This window comes from Fringilla coelebs, assembly GCF_963513975.1.
Source record: "Fringilla coelebs genome assembly, chromosome: 15".
NCBI lineage: Eukaryota > Metazoa > Chordata > Aves > Passeriformes > Fringillidae > Fringilla > Fringilla coelebs.
Window position 1 is genome coordinate 9,604,454 of NC_140041.1, and position 22,352 is coordinate 9,626,805.

The 22,352-nt window shown below is 43.2% G+C and overlaps 1 protein-coding gene across 2 annotated transcripts; it reads right to left on the bottom strand.

The window, feature by feature from the left end:
- Positions 1–7,504: 7,504 nt before the first annotated feature.
- SAR1B (secretion associated Ras related GTPase 1B) lies at positions 7,505–22,301 on the bottom strand. 2 transcript variants are annotated; one of them, XM_084215524.1, is made up of 7 exons: positions 22,066–22,301; positions 17,589–17,659; positions 14,603–14,722; positions 13,738–13,803; positions 13,101–13,204; positions 12,819–12,950; positions 7,505–11,289 (listed from the first exon to the last, which is right to left on the bottom strand). In XM_084215524.1, exons 2-7 carry the CDS (start codon positions 17,641–17,643, stop codon positions 11,173–11,175), a joined length of 594 nt encoding a protein of 197 aa, XP_084071650.1. In that variant the 5' UTR covers positions 17,644–17,659; positions 22,066–22,301; the 3' UTR covers positions 7,505–11,172. The 2 variants fall into 2 exon arrangements, with proteins under 2 accessions (XP_084071650.1, XP_084071651.1); XM_084215525.1 differs by having other exon boundaries at positions 22,004–22,301.
- Positions 22,302–22,352: the final 51 nt, after the last annotated feature.

Genomic DNA, 22,352 nt, shown 5'->3' on the forward strand with positions numbered 1-22,352 from the left:
CCTGGAGGAGGCAAAGTAAAAATCCACCCAAACACAGGCAGAACACTGCAGAAGCCCAGTTTCCTGGGCAGCCTTCACTGCCCAGGCAGCACCTCTCTCCCCGACCCCCTTTTCCCCCCAGGATTTCAGCACCCACTCCCACCCCTACACTACTGGTTTGTAACCAAAGGCCACTGCAAACTAGACTGAGATCACCAGATCATTTTATGTTCGACACTAAACAGACGTGAGATGATCACTTCAACTTAATTATATCATAATTAAGCCTTCATATTCCTGTCATCTGGAACTGTCAGCGGCAGCCTGAGTGAAGCTGCTGCTCCTCTCCAAGAGCCGTCACTCAGTGCTCCTGAGAGGTGTCAAAATAGGGGTAATTGTGCCTGCAGAGCCAGCTCGTGGCTGTAAACAAGAGGCTGTGCTTCACTCCAGAGCTCTGCAGTGCAGCAGGGGCTCTGCCATCCCCTTGCCAGGGGTGTGGGCTAATGATTGCCCAGGAATGGGGCAGCCTCGGTGCCCATGGCACCCATGGCACCCTTGGTGTCCCATGTCCCAGCACCGGTACCAGCATTGCACCCCCACATGAAATCCTCCTTGCCTTGTGAGAGCCAGCTGTGTAAAACGTGTATTTAATCATGTGATTGGGAAAAGTTAAATTTGAGTCTGCATGTGCTTTTCCCTACAGGATCAGAAACTGAGGCTGGGGATGTAAATGCGGGGAAGATGCCTTTCCCTGGGGTTCAGCGGAGCACAGCCCCCAGTCCAGCACATGCAGAAAGCTGGATGGGCTCTGTCTCTGCCAAGGAGAGCCATGGCCCCTCCCAGCCTCTGCTCACCAGGCCTGGTCCTGCTCCCTCACAGCCTAAATCATCTATCCACAAACCCAGGCTTTCTTTCTCACCTTTGGATGCCTCCCCTCCAGGCCAAGTCACCGAGCTCCCTGTGCACATAGGCACTTCTGTAACTATACTTTTATTATTATTTAATCTTACAAGCACCCTGTAAAGCTTGCAAGGTTTTATTTTGGATTGTCTGTCAAAATTCCTGTCACCTTTGTGGTTTCCAAGTGAGTCATTACTCCTGTTCCAGCTACACCCCATCAGCTACTGGGCAGGTGGAAAAGAATGTCTCCTTCAATTGGAGCAGTGATTAATTGGAAGTATAATAACTTCTGTGGAGGGTTTCCCTCACCCTTGGCCAGTGCACCTGCTGCTGACCTTTTCTTTCTCCATGCTTTAACAAATTCCCAATTAATCACCCTGGGAGGCGGCTATGACTCAGTGCCTCATTCTGGGGAGCCCTCTGACCTCCAGCCCTGCCTCCAGCCCACGTGGCTTTTGCTCCTTGTCAGCACGATCTGATTTGTTTGTGTGAGCCTGGCACCACACACATGGGAATAGAAGGCAAACCACAGCCAGGCACTGGAGTGTGCTTGGCACGTGGCACCATGGTCCCCAGGATGTGCTGAGCTGCCCGAGCAGGGACTCACAACCTAAAATTACTGTGAGGAGAGACAGTGATGCTGACCACCCTCCTGAATCCTCAGAAGGAGCTGGGGTGGGAGGCTGGAGGAGGGCTGGCTCACAGCCAGTGAGCTGCTGTGGCAGGTGGAGGCATCAGAGTGGAGATCCCAGCCCTGGAGATCCTGAGCAGCCTTTGGAGCTGAAGTTAACAGCGCCATGGAGCAGGAGCAGCCACTCTGCCCCTTGCTGTCCCTCTGTCCCCAGCATGCAGAGCTGGCCCTGCCACCCCAGCTAACCCAGGGAGCAGCCAGGCAGCACCAGGGCAGAGAGGAGATCCCCAGCTGCAGGCAGAGGCACACAGGAGCAAATTGCAGCAGAGCTGCTAAAATCCACGCCACAGCTTTTTGCGTCCACATACTTTTGCAGGGGAAAGCTGTTAACCACATTAGTCTTCCTGAGCTGCTTATCTGATGAAATTGCTGCCCTTTGTAAGGGTATGTTGGCCCCAAACAGGCGCCTGTTTGCCCTTTCTTGCTCCCGAGTTTGACTTTCTGCTGTTTGTCTTCACAATTCAGCAATTCAGTAAACAGCTGCAAAGGACGTTTCATTCCTTGAGAAGAATCCGTTCCTCTTTCCCCAGCTCTGTGCACAGTAGTTCTGGAGATCGTTGCACAACTCCCTGAGCTCTTAAAAAACATCAGTGGTGAGAGGTTAAAGATTTTAAAGCCTGCTGCCACCTATGGATGGAAGGAGAGCAGTGAGAGCAGGAATCCTCCCGGGAGCGTGCCTGACTGCAAGGACACCTGAAGTGAGGATGAAGCCCTTGGCACTGGGGAGATGCCAGCAGCCCAGAAAGACAGGAGCTCCCTCCTCCTTCAGACAAACCCAACAATGTGTAGGACACAAAGTGCTGAGGAAGGCTGTTGGGAAATTAGCTACCCATCATGTGATACAAATAGCACAGAGAGGAAATAAGCCTGGTTTTTGGCCTGCTGTATTAATCTGATTATGGTGTTTTCATTGACAGACTGTAGCTTGCCTTCCCCTTTGCCTATTTGTTCTGTTGTAATTAAATCCTTTAAAAAAATTGTACATATTTGCATTCAGATTTCTAAGGTGATAAATTCTGCAATAATACTCAACAAAACACCTGGAATGGATATTTGTGGGGCCATGAAAACTACAGAGCAGCATATTCCACATTCACTGGAGGAAGCAGGGATATGTGTAATATGGGTGATGTTATAGATAACAACACATCTATAATATGGATGTGCTATTTTTATAGCACTGTCCCTAGCAGAGCCCTTAGTTCATGAAGGCCCTTTGGGCCATGGCAGGGGACATCTCCCATCCCAAGAGAATCCCACCAGACCTCACAGGGCGCTCTGCCCAGCAGGACCAACCTTCACCTCACACTGGGCAAAGAGGAGAGGGCAGGGACTGTGGTGCAAAGGCCACACTTCAGTGTTAAATAAGATGTTCTTTGATACATGGTGCTCGTACACTTTTTTTATTGCTCTGGTTATCCCCATGCCTGCTCTGGAAGTAGAAAATGAGCTGAAAGCAGGTACAACCTGATCCCCTGATCTCAAGCACCCACCACCTTACCCTTTAGAAACAGATATACTTTCAGCACAGGGTTCAAGATGTCCTCCTGGGTTTTTTTTTTTTTTTTGTTGTTGTTTTTTTGTGTGCTTTTTTTTTTTTTTTTTTGTAATTTCATCAGCTTCTTGAAAAACCTGTTTTCTTTTATCCTGAGTCATTTCACATGAAGAAACTATTGTTCTAAACTGTGACTCATCAGTTTGCATCACCACTTTCCAAACCCCTCGGGGGCATGTGGGCTTGGAAGCAGGGAATGGGAGCCAGCCTTTATTTACCAATAAATAGGCACTTCATTTCTGCATTGACTCATGGCTGTTAAGCCTTGGTTTGCTCTGTTCCTCAGTGAACCTGGAGTGATCATTCTGTTTGCTTTTGTAATGGTTTTTTATGAGGAGCAGTCACATGAACCACATCTCACTGTCAATCTGTCTGCTGCTTAAATACAAATGCTTGCAAGGAAAGTCAAGTATCTAAATGATAGAGCTGAAATACCTGGAAATATCAAATTTCTATAAACTGCCACAAGGCAGAAACCCCAACTGTTGGTTAATGAGACACCTCTAATTACAAAAATTCATGGGGAAAAGGAGGCCACCATCCAAATGATCCACTTCACTGAAGCTCTTACACAGATCCTAACTATATATTTTTGAAAGCTGGACCAAAGGAGGTCTTTTGGAGCCAGAATCCCCTCTGTCACTCAGAGATACATCATCCCAGTCCAGCAAATGCAGCACCAGCAGCATGGGAGGGATGAACAAACTTTGCATGAGCAAAACTGAGCCTTGAGAGTTTAAAGGTGCAAAATGAAAGGCTTGATCCTGCTTTTCCTATGCACCAAAACCTGAAAAATTTTCCTCCTGTCCTCCTGCAACTAAATAAGTACCAATAAGGAAAAGAAGCTAACACTTTTGGCAGCATTTGTCCTTCTAACCCCATAGCTATCAAGATCAAATTATACTCAGCATCTTATCCTAAATACCTGATGCTGCAGTTCCCTGTGGGACGTAAATCAAACCATGGCTCAAATCTCTTGCAGCTGTAGTACTGAGTGCTCCAGCAAACCCTTGCCATGGTCCACTTGGGCTGGGATTCATCTCAAGGGCAGGAGGAATGCACAAGGCCTAGAGCAGCATATTAACACAAATTATTCTATAACATATAACACTGATCATATTAACACTAATAATTGTGTGAATGGCTGCACTTGATCTTAGCGGGCTTTTCCAGCCCAAACAGTTCTATGATTCTGTGTGTCCAAGGCAAAGAAAAGCATGACAACATAACTTGAAAGTGGGAATAAAATGAATGTTTCAACTATGACTAGGATGATTTCTGCTCAGTACCCCAAAAGTAGGTTGCACGCTAAGATAAACTTAAACTGGGGCATAAATTTCTGGCTTTCCCTAACAGCAAGTAGCCAGTTAATGTGAAATTTTAACACATTTTTTTTCTTGCCATCCTACTCTTCTATGCTATCCTTTGTACACAATTAGGAAGCTCATAGGAAAACCATTTAAAAGTAATTTCTAGTCAAAATTTCCATAGTAATCACCACACTTCACTGCTGGCAGAGCTGCCCAGACAGACAATAAGGGCTATGGGTGCATTGGCAGGGGAAAATGAGCTGAGTTTGGGGCTTTAGGGTTTTCTTTGGCTTTTCTACATCAGTAACATGCCAACCTAGGCTCCTCACTGAATCCTTCCCAACAGGCACAGCTTTCCACTGAGAACATTTCCAGTACTGTGGAAGGTTTGTGGGCCAGAAAGCTGCTCTTTCCACTTCACCTGATTTCTTACTCAGCTCAAAAAACCCAAATTTTCTAAAGGTCAGGACTGGGAGCAGGCTATTCCCCAGGGAGACACAGCAACATAGGCTGCAGGGGTCAGATGCAGTGCTGCAACACATGCCCTGTAGGCTGCATGGCACAGGAGGGAGACGAAGGCACATGCTGCTGCAGGAGTTTGGGGGATGTTGTGTGTGAATGGAGGGGCACCATCTGTTTTTGAAAGGACTGTGCTCAAGCATTTGCTGAAAATGAGGTGGGAGTTTGATTGCCTCTTCTGCAAAATGAGAAAATCAGAAATGGAGTAAATAAAAAGGACAGAGATTTGTTGGAGCAGCTCCAGGGGAGGCCACAAAGATGCTCTGAGAGCTGGAGCATCTCTGCTCTGGAGTCAGGCTGAGAGAGCTGGGGTTGTTCATTCTGGAGCCAAGAAGGCTCCAGGGAGAACTTAGAGGCCCTTCCAGCACCTAATGGGGCTCCAAGAGACCTGGGGAGGGACTTCAGACAAGGGCCTGGAGCGACAGGGTAAGGGGGAATAGCTTCACACTGACAGAGGGCAGGGTTAGACTGGATACTAGGGACAAATTCTTCCCTGTGAGGGTGGTGAGGAGAGGCTGTCCAGGACAGGCTGTCCTGTCTCTGTTCAGGGCCAGGTTGGATGGAGTTTTGCTCTCCCTCCTTGCATGAGTTTTTCACCCAGTTCCCAGGGCAGGCTTTGGGTCTCCTCCCACCTGGCAGGACTCCTGTGCCTGCACAGACAGGCTGCTCCTTGTCCCAGCAAGCACCTGCCCAGTGCCACCCTCCTACTCACTCCCTGTGGCAATGGGCTGGATCCCAGGAGGCTCCAGCCAAGGACTCAGGGTAGGACCAGCTCCTTCCCCAGCACAGCATGGTACTGTGCAGGTCTGGTACCATCTAATGAGTGCTAAAGCAAAGTCTCCATGACCCATTTCTCTCACATTTCTTTTTCTTTCTTTTGCAATCTTGAGATTTGCACTTTTTTTTATATTTTGCAGAAGGGATCCAAGTCTCAGCCACACATCTGTTTATTTCAGATCTGGAACATACAAAAGAAAAATTATTGTGATTTTTTTCCTAGAGTCTTTGTCAAGTGCTCTTATGCCCACAAGGTGTCTGAGATTATTACAGAAACTCACAGCATTTTCCCTCTTATCTGCTAACACACAGGATGCTTTTTTTGCTTTATTGCATGAACCTGCTTTCCTCTCACTAAACATCTTCCAGCAGCACAATGTTCTGCAGCAAGTTTAAATTTGCTTTGTACTCCTCAAGAGGTGCAGGCCAAATGATAGTTGACCAGGTCAGCCAAGGACTTCACCAGCCCCATCTCCATGGTGTGCATTTCATAATTTCATGTTTACAGAGACATAAATAGACTCATCCCACAGTCACATGTGTGAGGATCTGTTACACATTCTTCACTGCAGTCAGACTTGCAGCAGCTCAGTTAACTTCAGCTACCCACAGAGGAACTTTATGGGTTTTCTTCATTTCTCACAAAATAATCATGGCAAACAACATGTGTAAACTTCATACTGCTTCTCTCTTGCATTGTGCCTGACAATGGCTCTGAAAACACAAGCAGAATTTCTTCTTTGATAGAGGTCTCTCTTTCTCAGAATTTTTAAGCATCAAAGTGCTGGAATAAAGCTCCCCCCAAAACAGCCCAGTGTGCCACTAATTTACACAAGGCTTGTGAGGTATCTCCAGTAGCTTTTATGTGAGGGAGGCTTCTGTCATCCTGTTACAGACATGGGCAAACAGTGCCCATGTTAGGGAGGCACCACTTCCTTCAAGGCTGCTGTCAGAGCTCTTCTTGTTCAGGCTGAGACCAAGCATGACCCAATCCCTCCAGCCACCGCTGGCAACAGAGGTAAAACAAGGACAGGAGCCCTTCCACTCACAAGGATGATGAGGCAACATTAGCAGATTGAAAGCTCTGAGGCCCTGAAATGAAAGGCATCAAAGGCTCCAAAGTATTAGTGTAAGATTTCTTACTATGATGCAACATGTGCAGTAAGAAACAGGGTCATAAGAAAAACAAGGGATATATTTTTTAATTATTATTTTACCATACTTGCTCATCAAATTTTTAATTGCAATTAAAAAGCAGACAAAAATAATTTGAAAAATGTAAACTAAGGAGAACATATTCTTAGGGTTGGCAAATTGTTCTCTAACAGTAGGTTAACACAGTCTCTTGTGGGCTACACTTGGTTTGGTAAATTTTAACTCAGTGACAATCCCCACTACATAGTCCCACCAAGAGGGCCATTCCTAAAGGGCAGCTGGAGTCTAAGGATGTATCACTCACCTCTAAGATCATATCTTGCCATCTTATTTTAGAACTGCAACAAAGAAAAGGTAATTTTTTCCACGTTCAAAGAGTTTTCCAGATAGAGGATTTTTTCCCATACACCCATGAACAGAAATTGAGCAAAAATGAGACAGAACTATAACTATACCCACCCAAGAACACCCAAACTCACTCCTAGACCATATACTGAGCACACTTTTTTTCCTGATTTCGATAATTTGACAAGAACTACCTGTTTAAAACTCCTTCAAATTTCAAGCAAAATTTTATTTTCTATTCCCAATACTTGTATTTCCAGCATAGGATGGGACAACATAATAACAAATGCATTGACAACATGTTAAAGAACACTTTCACCTTTAGCTTTTCTTCTGCAGTTTATTATATAAATTACGATTTTCAACATTTAGTGCACTCACATTTCAGAACAGAAACAGTGCAAAGAGTGGTTTGTCCAAGTGCAAGAAGTTACACATCCCCACTGACCCCAGTGGATGGAGCTCAAATGTAACTCCTCAGTCCACAACTCACAATAGTGTGACCTAGATGTGAGCACATTGTAGTCAACAGAAACACTGGACTTTGGCTGGTAACAACCAAATACTTTGACAGGACAAACAAGAGAAGAACAATTTGACCTCCAGCAGACCTGTGAATTCACTGGGATTGGAGACCAACTCCATCATTTTTCTGAACTGACATTATTATAAATAAGTGAATGCCAAATGCTCTATTTGATGCTCAGATCCAATTATCAAAACACAATAAAGCTCCCATGCATGCAGGTACCGTACTCCAGTGAATGCCACAGGTCACCTTTGGCACATCACAGTCAGGACCTGAACACAGAAATAATCCTGGTCTGGCAGAGGATAAATGAGAAAGCTTGGAGAGCTTTCCCATCTCCAATGCCAATAATTGTTGCTGAAAATGTATTAAACCAAGACTGAAATACAGCAATCACCTCTCAGTTATACAATACATACTAGACCCCAATTTTAATTACATCCAAGCAAAAGAAATCTTCAACCCAGAGACGTCAGTAAATGGGGTCACTGCCATGAAATACAGGCCACTGTCAGAAGTAGTTAGTAGGATCTTAGAAATCTGCATTCATTTCTCTTAAGGAACTGTTGCAATGTAAAAACAAAATGAGACAATTCATAAATAACATCTTTATTAATGAGTTTTCTTTTTCACATTCTTTAAAGTGATGTTCAATTAAAATCTGCATAGTCAAGAGTGCAAAAAAAATCATATAAGTCAGACCCAAATGTGAACACTACTTTTTTTGAAGCAAGACTGGCCAGTCATAGGAATAAAATAGAAATAAATGGCCAGGGGGATATGGAGGGGGTGGGGATGAGAACTACCAGGAAAATTCTCATCAGTATATTTGTCTATTAATAAAGTCTTCACACAAAGACACACAACACTCATTCATATTCATGTGCACAACAGAATGTAAACTACAGAAGAAAGGTCCTTCCTCTGCTGAATGAAATGAAATAGAGCAAGATTATTTATGTATTTCACTGAGCATTGATCACCTATTCCAACAACATACCCAGCTGGATAACACAAGGTCCAGGTTTCTTCATGCCCTTATTACAATAACATTTCAGCCACCATCCCAGAGCACGAACCAGGGAACCAAGAGTGTTTCCACAACACTGGGAACTATTCTTAACACACACTTTTAAGCACCATCACCTCCCTTCCTTTTTAATTTTTAATAGTATTACCCCTTTCTTTAGTGCTGTTGTTCACAGTTGGTTGGAAGAGCAGGTGAGGAGGATCCCTCCAAGCCCATGCAATGGCTCAGCCTGTGGAAGTGCAGCACAACATCTCCACTTCCAGCTTCATTTCCATAAGCATGGGCAACACAGTCCCAAATCCCTCACATCAACACCACAATGTGACTCTGCAAGTAGTACTTTTAATATTTACACCATCTAGTGATTTAGCTGTGGTTCTCTGCATTATAACCATCATCAGAAAAAGCTATAGAGAAAAAAACCAAGAGGCACATCCCCTACATAATGGCTGTAGGTAGTAAAGACACACACTGTCCACACAGTGGTGAGAGGCCACTTCTTGCCTCCAGTTTGGATTTATGCAGAGACACCACTCCACAGCTGAGCATGAGTTAAAATGCAGAATTCTCTATGTTGGTCATTTGGAAAAGCCCTCCAATGCCCTCACACTGAACTGCACCACATACAAACTGGGCTTAATGTTTTGCATGTGATTCTGCAGTAATAAACTTCATTTACAATTTATATTAGTTAGGTTCTGAATTATTCAGATGCACAATCTAGGACTGTGGGGAACTGATCATCAATATTCAATCATACCAGTTCAGGTTTGGGCAAGGAATAAGTTTCATTTATTTGCTTTGTGCCTACAGTCTTTAGATCTGAGATTCAAGCCCAGAGGTCAAAAGAAAGTTATTTGTGAAATCAAACCAGTCAGAAACACATTTGCTGCCATGGATATTGGAAACATAAGGCCTAAAGTATTTTGGAGAAGATATACAACAGGCAGTAAAAGGATTCAGTACAACTTGCAGCAGTTTGTATTTGTACAAGGACAAAACAAACTACACAGTGAAACTCAAACCCACCAGAGTGAAATGATGACTCCAGGGCTGAAACCCCACACTCATTTGGCAAATTAGGAGCAAAACTTGCCCAGCACAAGAAAGCACCCACCACAGCTCCCAGCCAGCATCAATAAAATGTGCTGCAGCACCCTTCCTTCAAAGGTAACCTGCTTTCTCCTTGGGGAACTAACCCTCAAAAGCAGGGAAAAGCAGTTAGAAACTGGAAAGAGGGACTGAATTTTACCCCAGAAATAAGTGCCCTGGGCAGCCAGCAGCTGCCACACTGGTCAGGTTTCAGGGCAAAACCAAGTAAAAGAATCCATCTTGTCCTAAAAATAAAACTCATTTCAGGCCAATGAGTGTGAGCTGGTAAACTTGCAAAAGCAGCAATGGCAACCCCTTATTTCTCCTGGAAATTTCACGGGCAAGTCTTCTGGTAGACCCAAAAATGAATGAAATTGGAAATGGGATATTTAGTGCAGTGGTATTCTTATTTCTTCAGAAAGAAACTGTATTTCTTGTGTCACATCAGGGGTTTAGTTCAAGAGACCAGTAGATTAAGACCACTTTTGTCATTAATTCAAGATTTACTTTGGCACAGCTAATTTAGACTTTTTTTTTTGTATTTGTGGTAATTATAAGGGCATCACAGTAGATTTTTCCTTTACTATGGAAAATCCTAAAATAAATACAATTTAGTAGTCTGAAAAAACCCACCTTTTTCTAATCTACAACAAAACTACTTGTGGCCTGCTTGTGTTTCAGGAAAATATCCCACATATTCAGATCAGCCTCACTAGTTAAGACACATTAAAATGAAACATTTCCCATTAAAGATGCCAAAAACTGGATTTAAATTTATTGCATGACATTGCATAAGAAAGTGTATTATTGAAAACTGTAAGGCATCATGCAATTATCCATCAGCTAATTATTTATTATTCCTTGAAAGATGGTTATATACTCTAAAGTTATAAAACCAGTTTCAAAAAAGTACATAAAAAATTTAACATAAGCATTAAATATTTTTCACATGTTCATCGTTTTCAGCTGTTAAAAAGTGCATTCAAACATACTGTACTGGAAAGTTGCTCTGACCAAAAACGGTGCTGGAGACTCATTAAATTAAAAGCTGCAAAAGGATGTTGCATGGGATTAGAAAGCTCACAGGTTGTGGTATTTAAACTTACAAACTCGCTTGAAATAATTTTGCAATCCTCACACTTGCAATTTAGCATCAATGATATAATTAGCTAAAAATGTGTATTTTTAAAATTGAACAGTCAAATGAATTCAAGTTACGTACACTGAGTGATCAAACAAGGAGCAGGCGCTGAGCCCCGGGCCGGGCCGTGCTGCTGGGTCTCGGCAGGCTCAGTTGATGTACTGGGCCATCCAGCGGAACCCCTCCCCGTAGCCTTGTCTCTTCAGCACGCTGCACATGAACACCTCCAGGGGCCTGGCATTCAGCTCCTTCAGTGGTGTGCTGCCCTGCAGAGAGCACAGACAGGCCCTTACAGCTCCTTATAAAACATGCCCTTGCAGCTCCCTTATAAACAACATCTATTCCACATGGACATCTGCTTCTACGGAACGCCCCTGTCTAATCCCTGTTTGACACTGGAATTGTGGAAAATAAATTAATCAAAAATCATAGAATGGCTTGGGCTGGAAGGGACCTTAAAGCTAATCTCATTCCAAACCCCTGCCATGGGCAGGGATACCTTCCACTATCCCAGGCTGCTCCAAGCCCTGTCCAAACTGGCACGAAAACACTTCCAGGAATGGGGCATCCTTGGGCCTGACACCTCCACAGAGAGACCAGAACATGTGACCTTCACCTCAGTGACTTGAGTACAAGAACACCATGCAGGTTCTCATGTGCATCCACACTGGAGAGGGGGAAGTACGTGAAACCAGAATGGAACAGCAAACATGCAAGGAGAATTTTTGAGCTTATATTTGGTGTTCAGTCACAGTTCCCTGCTCTGTTTGCAACAGTTTTCCAACCAGATAGAAAAAACATTTGCTACAAATTTTAGGACTGACCAAAGCAAGAGTGCTATGTGCTTGCTTGCCAAGATCAGCCCAGTGCAATAAAGCTGCTGTTCAACTGGAGATTCACAGTGGTGTCCATGCTTCATCAAATACATATGGTGTAAAGACCAGAAAACAAGAGGGCAAAATGCAACAAACAAGAAAGTAAAGATTTCTTCTTGCCTGACCTAAACTATGACTGGCACTGAACTTAAAGGGAGGCACCTAAGAGTGAATAAGCAAAGAGGAATTGCAAGGCAGGTGCCCTCAGCAGAGCTGGTCAACTAATGGGAGCTGTGATTGGAAGCCACAGTGGAAGGACTCTGTCTGCTGCAGGGAGGTTTCTTTCCAAGGGCCAAGGACATCAAGCACTATTTCTAATGCTCACGAGCAGAGCACTGTATTAACTTTACATTAAAAGGAGCTGAAGTATCACAAAGATCCTTACTAGAAATCTGCCTTTTGCTACGGATGCCAGTAGGAACTTTTTCCTTCCCACAACCTACAAACTTAGACTACAATAGCGTAAATCTATCTCTAAGCTTTAGGCAAATATGTTAGGTAGAAAATTCTTAAAGCTTGCACTTAAAATGAGGAAGATTCTATTCAGTTTTCTCTCATAATTCACTCTACAACTATAGCCTCTGAAAACTGTTTAAAAATAGTGCCTAAGAAAGTTGAAGTACTAAAAATTATTCTAGATAGAAATACATTTTCTCTGAAAAAATGTGGCATTAAATACAATGTAAAAAGTTGTAGTAGACATAAATTTAACACACACACATAAAGAGACTCTGAGATTCATTCTATATATTGCTATTATGTACTAAGTACTTTATAAATTAGAAAAACATTTATTTTGTATAGCTGGAGCAAACCAGAGTCAACACATAAGGCAAACTAACTGCCTAAGCAAAAAACCTCACCAAAAAAAAAAAAAACAACCACCAAACAAAAAACCCAACAAACAAACTAAGCAATACCTTTCCTGTTGTCTGGCCATACAGACCAAACGTCTCTCGTAGCCTCTCTTCACTGATGGCTTCAGGTCTGTCAATCTTGTTACCAAGAATTAGGATAGGCACATTAGCAATAGTTTCATCTGTCATTAGTGACTGCAAAGGAATGGAGAAAGGAGGACTGATTAATTTAAAATACAGAAGGTCAAATCCCTACTACTCATTTGCAGGTGACAGCAGAGGTCTGTTGGGTATTTGAGCTTAGTTCTTAGAAGTTCAAACTTTCAAAAGCTTATTTAAACTTACATCAAGTTCTTCTTTTGATTCAAGCAATCTTTCATGATCTGCACAGTCCACCAAGAACACAACACCATTAATTGCAGGCAGGTAGTTTTTCCACACTCTGCGAGCTACAGGGAAAATAAGAAATTAAAATAAAAGGAAATTATCCCTAAATAACAGACTGATGCACATTGGTAATTAAAAAGCAACAGGTGTGTGTGGGTTTATAATTTGATTTTTTTTTGTAATTCTTAGCTTATGTTGCCAGTCTTTAGAATGCAATTTCATGTTTTACAAAGCTTGAAATAACAGAAAAAAATTATAATTCACTCAAATGTTATCACTGCTCTATCCCACATGAATGCTGATGTGTGGAAATGGTTTTTGTTTCCCCAAGAATTATGTCAACAAAGGTAAGTTTGAAGGTAAATGCAAGAAACAACTCCTCCTCACAGTATTAGTCAAAAATTTCTCTTCTACTTGCTAAATCATATTTGTGATTTATGATAAATGGTGGAGATGGGCAAAAGAGCAGCCAATGTCTTTTATGCTGTCCCAGAAGAGTTTAGGAAGTCAGTCTGTGCAGCAGGGCCATGTTTCTGATTGGAAGCAAACTCCAGCCCAGTTCAGTGAGATTAAGTGAGTCAACACACACTCTTACCTTGAGCATGTCCACCCAGATCAAAGGTAGTGAAAGTCATGCCAGCAATTGTCAGCTCTTCTGAAGCTGGAAATACACAGAATTATGTTCTAGGTGTAGATTATGCAGTGCTTTGGAAAAGTCTGGCCTTCTAGCACATAGATTTTACTTTCTTTTGGTTCTTTCCAGTATTTTGTTATTCAAGAAGAACATGAGAGTAATACATTCTCTCAAAATCAATGGCACATTTGTGTGTCACCAAAATGTTATTAACCATTAAAGCATGTGTGAAATATCTACAATGCTAAGAAGAGCAGGGTATTCCTACATTATTTATCCCTACATGTTACACAAACAACAGTTGGCTCTGACATCTGGTTTGCAAAAAAGATTTTGCATTTGGCATTTTGGTTTCAATACTGTTCAAGGTTTCTCCTCTTCACATCCTTTCCCAGTTTCTCACCTCCTTACTAGACTTCCCAAATCCACATTTTCAACCTGCATTGAACTTTTTCTCCTGCAAGGTTACCAGGATAACAATTACACAGCAACCTCTGAGACATGAACACTAATTTTCTAATTGGACAGAGAAGCTGTTCCCAAAGATTGCAAGCCCCTATTTCTTGCAGCATCTATAGGACAAACTCCCTGCTTCATTGTTCTGCTTGTTATTCACCACTTAATTTTAAATATAACACTCTGAACTATCCTACACACATTTTTTTTTAAGATTGCTTGAACTATCCATAGATTGCAATATCAAAAATCCCTTTGTATCTCCCCAGTTACACTGGTGGTCTTATAATCAGATCTGGCATAATCAGATCCTGCTTTTCTTGCAATCCTTCAAATGCTTTCTAGCTAAGGAACAGCAATATGAACTTACTGGGGTGTAACGTGGGGACGTGTTGTCCCAGTCTGTCATCTTTGAGCATGTGCAGCAGTGTAGTTTTTCCAGCATTGTCCAGTCCCAGAAACACTAGTTTGCCTGATTTCTTGTACAGTCCTAGGACAAAAAAGGACCTAGTGATTAATCAGTTCAACAGAGTTCATTTCCAGCACTAGAGATGATTTTGCTCCTGGGAACAAAGTGTTACAGTCACGGTACAAAATACAGACCAGGCAAACTCCACCACACCTTAATCAGTGCCCTTTATCCAGGTTGTACAAATGACATTCCCACTCACCACAAGCCTGCTGCACCAGGTAACATGCAGCTTACAGGATGCTTGGCAGGAGAGGCACAAATTGGTGTGAATGTGTCAATCATGGAATGCATTCCATTATCTTAGGAAAAGCTTATGACAGAACAGGACTAAATGCTACCAGCGTAGTTTACTCTGCCCCAGCAAAAGGACAGTTCTGCTCAAAGGTGGTGGGTGGAGAGGTGGGCACGGGCCCAACACTAACAGCAGGTTCTGGACCATGGACCATTCTGAACCTGAACTCTGTTCACCTACCTCCAATTACAGCAAAACACTTGTTCGAGACAAAAAAGAAAATTCAGACCTCAATCACAATAATACAGAGAAAGTGGATTCAACATCAATAATCATAATTTGTGAATGAATTCTTTAATATTGGCTAACACATTATTTGGACAAAAAGTAACTTTCACCCACACCCCCAGGAAAACTGTTGGCTACATCTTGAATGGCATCGTCAGGATACTTCTGACACACTTTGTCCCATGTGACAATGCTTTCCTAACAGGAATAAGAAATTTTATTTTCATTGGTTGTCATCTTTATAAAAATGTCTTCTGCCCTTCTTCTCCCCCTCCACTTGTAACCCCAGAAATGCAACAGTTGCTGTGAAGGAGAGAAAAGATTTTTTTAAAACACAAACACCATATTTTCTTAAATTGGAGATTATCGAAGGGCAATTCTCTTACAACTTGTCAACACTGTATCCTCTGCCAGAATTAGTTTTCACTGCTTCAAACTCATTGATATTCAAAGTAAAACATTAAGATTAATTTAATTTAAAATCAAAAAATCAATCCTGTTCTGTACTCGAAAAAACCCCTATCTTCTGTAATGTGCTATGCTCATGTGCGTTGGGATGTTCAGCCAGCCCTGCTGAGGCCACAGCATTGCAGGGGCAGAGGTGCCTCTGCTCAGCAGACCTTTACACCATTGCTGTTTGCTCACCTCTCCCTCTGCCTTTGAGCTAATCTCAGGGATCACATTCCAGCTGGACATGTTTTGTAACTTGTAGGAATGAATATTCTCTCCTATTCGTCATTTTATTTCATTAATGATCTTTATTACTCCAGGTCCTGCAGAGTGTCTTCACAGTTCTTTTTCAAATACAACAACTCTTACTTCCCAAACTCACCTTCTCACATGCCCATATATATACTAACTATTAAACTAGGGAGTGGAAGAGAAAGTGTTAATGTTTACAGAGAAAGAAGTGGACAAACATTTTCATATACTAACTTACATCACAGACTCCAGTTCACACTCACCTTATGAGTTAAACAAAACTCTACCAACCTATAGGAAAACAATAATACTTTTCCCCCTCTCAGCCTGCAGATCCAGGAGTCTTTGCTTCCCAGTCAGATGTTGCTGGTTGCACCACAACATTTCAAGCTTTCCAGTTGTCTTTCAGAGAAACACAAGACTAACAAGCAGCCATACTTCAGCTACTGGCTACACCAAGACCTGAGTTTTTATACATATATACAAATTAAAAAATGTTTTTGTGCCTCCCAGAAGTATACTTGTGCAAAGATGTTCTTCCTAAAGTGATCCCATTAACCTTCTGACAGGACAGCACAGGGAACTGTGGGCAGTTTCCCCAACGTTATGATCTGTCTGCTTCAACTCTAACTGAGAATGCAAAGAGAAAGTGTTTCTTTTAGAAAAAGAGGGACATAAAAGAGGGAGCTGCTTCAAGCTCCTCTATCTTTCAGCAGAATTAGCCTTTGCTTGCACAGGAATGGAAGAGCAGGCCAGTGTGCAGTAATCACTGTGCAGCTAAGGAAGAAGAGATAAGAAAGATTAATCAACTTAGTTAAAATTTCACTGGCTAACATTTTGATAGCAGGCCAAGGGTCTGACATTCAGTGCAAAACTTTAAACTTTCAACTGATAAAAGGTAGGTGGCACAGCTTGCTATGACTTCTTAGCCTCAAATGCTTTTTGACCACTTCAATAAAATCCTTTTAACTTGGAAATTGTGTCTTTTACCTATGTGATCTGCAACTTCTGATCCTTTTTTTAGTATCCTAACATTAATTGTATCCTAGCATTAATTTTCCTCATGGTGGTGGAGTTTTTTCACCTTGGGTTGATATGGATTGCAGACTTTTTGAAGAGGGAATAATTTTCTGAGGCTCTTGAGTAGATGCCAGTGAAGTTTCACATTAATTTCTGTGGCACAGAACAAAAAAATCACAGAACAATGCGCTGCTGAACATGAGAAAAGGTTTCAATATCTGACACTAATTTTCTGCAGACAGTCCCTCCTATTTGGATTCTGAAATGATAGCTTCATGTGCAAAAGAACTGAATTAAAATAACTGAGTTCAGTTCTTTACAGCAGAGAAAAATCAGGAGAAGACCCATAAAAGCCAACTGAATTACACCACCTTAAGTGTAGTATGATTAGAAAAGTCTGACCTTTTATGATCATGAAATAAAATGTATTTTTTTTCAGGAAGGGTTAATGTAAGACAGAGTGGAGAGCACACTCTGGAAATGCTCAGTATTGATAAGTGAAACTTTGTTTGAGTGTTACTGAACGTACACCAAGCCAAATATTATTATTTACCCAGCAGTCTTATTTGAAGATAACAGAGGTGAACAGGTATTTTACACAAGAATAGCAGAAAGGAAAAGACCCAAACAATAATGACTTACCTAAAAACTGCAATACACTACTGAAACCACTGTAAATCCAGTCAAATAGGAACATATCTGAATCTTATAGTCTGAAATAAAGAGAAAACACAATGCATTTAAATTCTGTCAGAACAGCACATTAAGCATTGTAAAATATTTACAGGTAACAAAAATAATTTAAAATCCTGTGCTAAAAATTTAAAAAAAAAAGTTTTGGTAAACTGTATCATAGACCAGTGAAATGACAATAGCAAAGATTTTCCCCTCCCTTAGGAAAACACTACATGGACTGAAGTTTTTGCAAGTAAAAATAATTTTATCCAAAGTACAATTTGTTGAAGGTATGTGATGATCCACTGAAGATTTTAAACAGGATTTTCACTTTTCAGCTGGGGAAAGGTGGCACTTCAGAGTAGGCACTAGAGGGGTATCAGTGCAGATTTAGGGCTCCAGCCACTCCTGGCAGCTGCTGGGGTTCAAAGTGGAGGCAGTAAGAGGTGAAGAAGTTTTGCAGAATTGAATCTAGAGAAGTTTGATACCAAATCAATCCTTGTCCACACAGAACCTGTCTGTTTGGCTTGTTATGGAAGACAATTACCTGGCACAAAGCACTGGAACTACCCTTCAAAGACAGTGACTCCTGTATTGCCCTGCACAGGCCGCCACAATTCAAACCGTAAATGCAAAGGTTTTGTTTAAAAAATCCCACCAGACTCCCATATTTCCCCACCGACTTCCTTCAGCTTGGATGCAATAACAGAAGGTGAGCTGAGAGCCCATACTAGTTTCATTGTGTAGCCATGAGTGATTAATTTCCTAGCTTTCATCTTAATTTCCTCATTATCTAAAGTGAGGATAATCATGGAATCATTGAGGTTGGAAAAGACCTCTAAGACCATTGAGTCCAACTGTTAGGCCAGCACCTCTGTGTTCAACACTTAAACCAAGTCCCCAAGGCCACATCCACGGGACTTCTGAGTGCTTCCAGAGATGGTGAACTCATCACTGCCTTGGGCAGCCTGTGCCAGGGCTTGGCCACCCATTCAGTGAAGAAATTTTTCATAATATGTAAACTGAATCTTTGCTGGCACAACTTGAAGCTGTTTCCTCTTGTCTTGTCACTTGTTACCTGAGAGAAAACACCAACCCCAACCTTGCTACAACCTGTCAGGAGTTGTAGAGAGTCATGAGGTTTCCCCCTGAGCCTCCTTTCTCCAGGCTGAGCATCTCCAGCTCCCCTCAGCTGCTCCTCATCAAACTTTTACTCTAAATCACACTGAAAGCACCAGTCTGACACAGTGAACTGTGAGTATTTTAGCTCTCTTGGAGACTAAAGGGTAACATCCTTAGAAGCCTTTAGCCAGCTAATTCCTACTGGAATACATGACCCCTGTGGACACTGGAGTCTGACTGCCCTGGAAAAACTGGGCTACACTGCTAAACACAGCTGGGAGAGGCATCCACACTGCTACAGGTTCTCACCACACTTGTTTAGAAGCTGCAGGGCTGCCTTGGGGTATCACAGGAGGACTTCAGGGCAACTCTAAGCCTAGGGCACAGCACACAGGAGTCAAAACACAGGTCTGAACCAGCCCAAAAATCCAGGCATCCATCATAGCAACTACACTCATGACAGAGTTTCTTTGCTGTGCAACAACAGGTACATCATACAGAGCTAATGTGGAAAGACAAGTGGATATTTAAATGACCTTTGCTAGCACTGAATAAAATCTGTTCAGATGACGAAGCACCAGGTGTCTTGGTTTCGCCACAGCTAACCCATAAACCTTTAACCATGTCTACATTACTCTGAACAGCACAGCAGCTGCAACAGGCACAATTTTTAAGAATACCAATCAAATATGCCTGTCAATGCATAAACACCCAGTTACACAATGTCATGACTGAAACTGTCCCTTGCATGGCTAAAAATCAAAGGTCAAGAATAAGCAAACATGGCAGAACACACACGTCAGCAGATTTATTTATTGCTTGAGCAAAATACCAATCGAGAAAAGCCTCTGTGGGGCTTAGGGAAACGATCGACTCAAATAACCTGCAAATCAGGGCAAACAGCGTGATGTAAGAGAAGTGCTCAGATTACTGAGGTGAGAATAACTTCAGTGTTCAGTTGTATTAACCTGTTCCATCTATTACACTTAAGTTTACAAAAAACATCAACCAAAACAATCTTCATGCATTACAGAAAAATCTTTAAGGAGTGAGATTCGAATGATTAATGTGAGAGCAGGATTACTCTACAAACACAGATGAAGTGGCATTAATACTGGTTCAATTTCCATCACCATAAGAAAAGTGGTGCTTGAAACAGAGCTACCCAAATCCTCCCAGAACAACCTCCATATCAGCTGGCAGCAGTTAAAGGAAAACACTTTCAAAATGGGAAAAAAATGGACAGCTAATTGTAAAGGCACACAGGTAATATTTGAATAGCGATATTAAATCTACTCTTATCACACAGGAAAACTTTATAATTCAGAGCTGTGTCAAATCAAAGCATTACAAAGCCAGAGTGGCTCTGCTCTGGTTTGAGAGTTGCTACGCTGAGAGCAAATTCAGGGAAGAGCTGAGGCTGTTGAACATATACAGACTCAAACTCTCAGGCTCACGTTAAAAACACCACAAAAGCAGAACAGTGAAGACTCAGCAATCACTCTTCACAAGCCATGATGGAGATGAAGGTACTATTTTAATGTTATTTCAAGGGTTGATTTGAAAATAATCCACTGGAAGAAGACAAAAGCTTTGAACAAAAAGCTGTCCCGGACCAAGACAGTATTTTGATACCAACTGCTTTTACTCATATCACCAACTCACTGTGTCTCCACTGCGAAGTTACCAAAGTTAACTTTCTAGTATCACTTCAGTGACACGTGTACCACTGAAAAACATCCCCTTCAACCCTGGTCAATGTTATTTCATCAGCAAAGCACCACCCAGTAACTCCTGTGGAGCCCGATCCACCACTCCATAGACGAAGTTCATGGGTTCAGGGGTTCACTTACTGACTGTGGAGAATGAGGAATTCCCCACAGTGGCTCTGGTAACACTGAACCATCCTCCTGAAGGGAAAGCTGCTGACGGCATGGACTAGCAAGCAAACTCACTCATGCCTCTTTTATCTTCTGAAAACTAGAAAATTTTTTCCTCCTACACTCAACTTGCGTTTTTCCTAGCTAAAAAGTCATCATTTCACTTCCAAACCTTAGGACAGTGCTCACTTCCAAAGACTCTTGAAGTTAAGGTAAGAAACAATACCAGGCTTTTAAAGAGCGTTTTAAACGCCTTTATGGAACAATGAGGAAACAGAAACCAGTGACACCCAAGTGAACAGCTCCTGCATGAACTGGGAACACACTGTGCTACACCTGTGTGGGGACTGTCAGCAAGAGAAGAGATCTCAGTCCAGCCTGAGAGCACCAAACATCAGTTTCAGCCACAGCTCAGTCTGAAACCACAACCTGCAAGCAACGGCTTAAAGCCTACTGCCAATGGTGTATTTTTAGTTTTTCAAGTAGGATGGAAACATGATAACTTGAAAGTTATAATTTCACACATGATCACCATAACATTATAAAATATTACCACAGGCAACAAAAGCAAAAATCCCTAGGAAACTCAGTGGATAAACTGAGATTCTACAAGACAGTTTATTCTGTGATTTGAAACTTCACTTGGATGTTGCATATTAAGAGCTAAGGAAAGGCATAGTTAGAAAATTAGGTAAAAGCATAGACTTTCTTAAAGTATTTTAATAATTTTTTTACAGCAACTAATTTTTGAGACAGCAGAGTTTACCTGTGAAGACAGCACTACAACACCCGAGCTCCTAAGGGCACCTGATGCAGAGGTTTAGGCAGCTCTGGCTCACAAAGTGCAGCTGTCAGAGCACATCCTCGCTGCAGGACTGGTGCACCATTCACTAACATGTGAACAAAACCCTTAAAAGCAATAACTTCTGAAGACACACCAATACTCCTAACAAGTATTGCCAGGTCGACATAACGCGGCAGACGGCTGCCCAGGGAGGCTGCAGGGCATCCGTGGGTTACGGGGTTCCTTAATGCACCTCACCATCACAGACCCCCGGAGGCAGCGCTGCTCGGCACCTGCGAGCACCGTGACCGGCCGGTGCCGCCAGCGGCCCGAGCAGACCCAGGGCTGTGCCGGGGGGAAAAAGGAAGGCGACAGAAGGGATAGGAGGGAAGGGAGGGGAGCGGCCGCCCCCGAGCCCCTCGCGGCGCGCTGTCCGCGGCCCCGCGCAGGCCGCAGCTCGTCGGGGCGCGCAGGGACCCCCGGCCAGGCCCAGCCGCGGCCCGGAGGCCGCCCCCAGCAGGACACGGGAATGGCCCAGCGTCCTGCGGGGCCGGCCGGGGAGAACAGACCCCTCACCGCCCGCCCCGCTCACCCACCGCCGAGCCTGAGGTGCTCCGGGACTCAGGCAGCACCGACACCGACCGACACCGACACTCACCCGCGGCAGCGCCCGCTCCGCCCCCCGCCGCTCCTTCCGGCACCGGCACCCGCGGCGCACACACTCGGGTGGGCTCGTCTGCGTTCGGATGGACTCGGCTCTGTCCGGATGGGCGGGCGTGGTCTCGACTGTGTTGCGTCCGGCTGGGTTCGGCTGGGCTCGCCCCGGTTCGGTGTGACTCGGCTGTGTTCGGCTGGGTTCGGTTCGTCTTCGCTAGACTCCGCCCCTCCGCGTGCCCGTCCAGCCCCGACCCTGGCCCCGCCCCCTTAAGCCGCAGAGCCGCTCCC

Bases quoted from the DNA above. Each gene is read 5' to 3' on its own strand.
- SAR1B (XM_084215524.1), bottom strand. From the start codon at position 17,643: ATGTTCCTATTTGACTGGATTTACAGTGGTTTCAGTAGTGTATTGCAG. The intron at 14,723-17,588 runs GTAAGTCATTAT...TTTTTGTCCTAG, and splicing joins TAGTGTATTGCAGTTTTTAG to GACTGTACAAGAAATCAGGC. The intron at 11,290-12,818 runs GTATTGCTTAGT...TGCTCTCTGCAG, and splicing joins ATGGCCAGACAACAGGAAAG to GGCAGCACACCACTGAAGGA.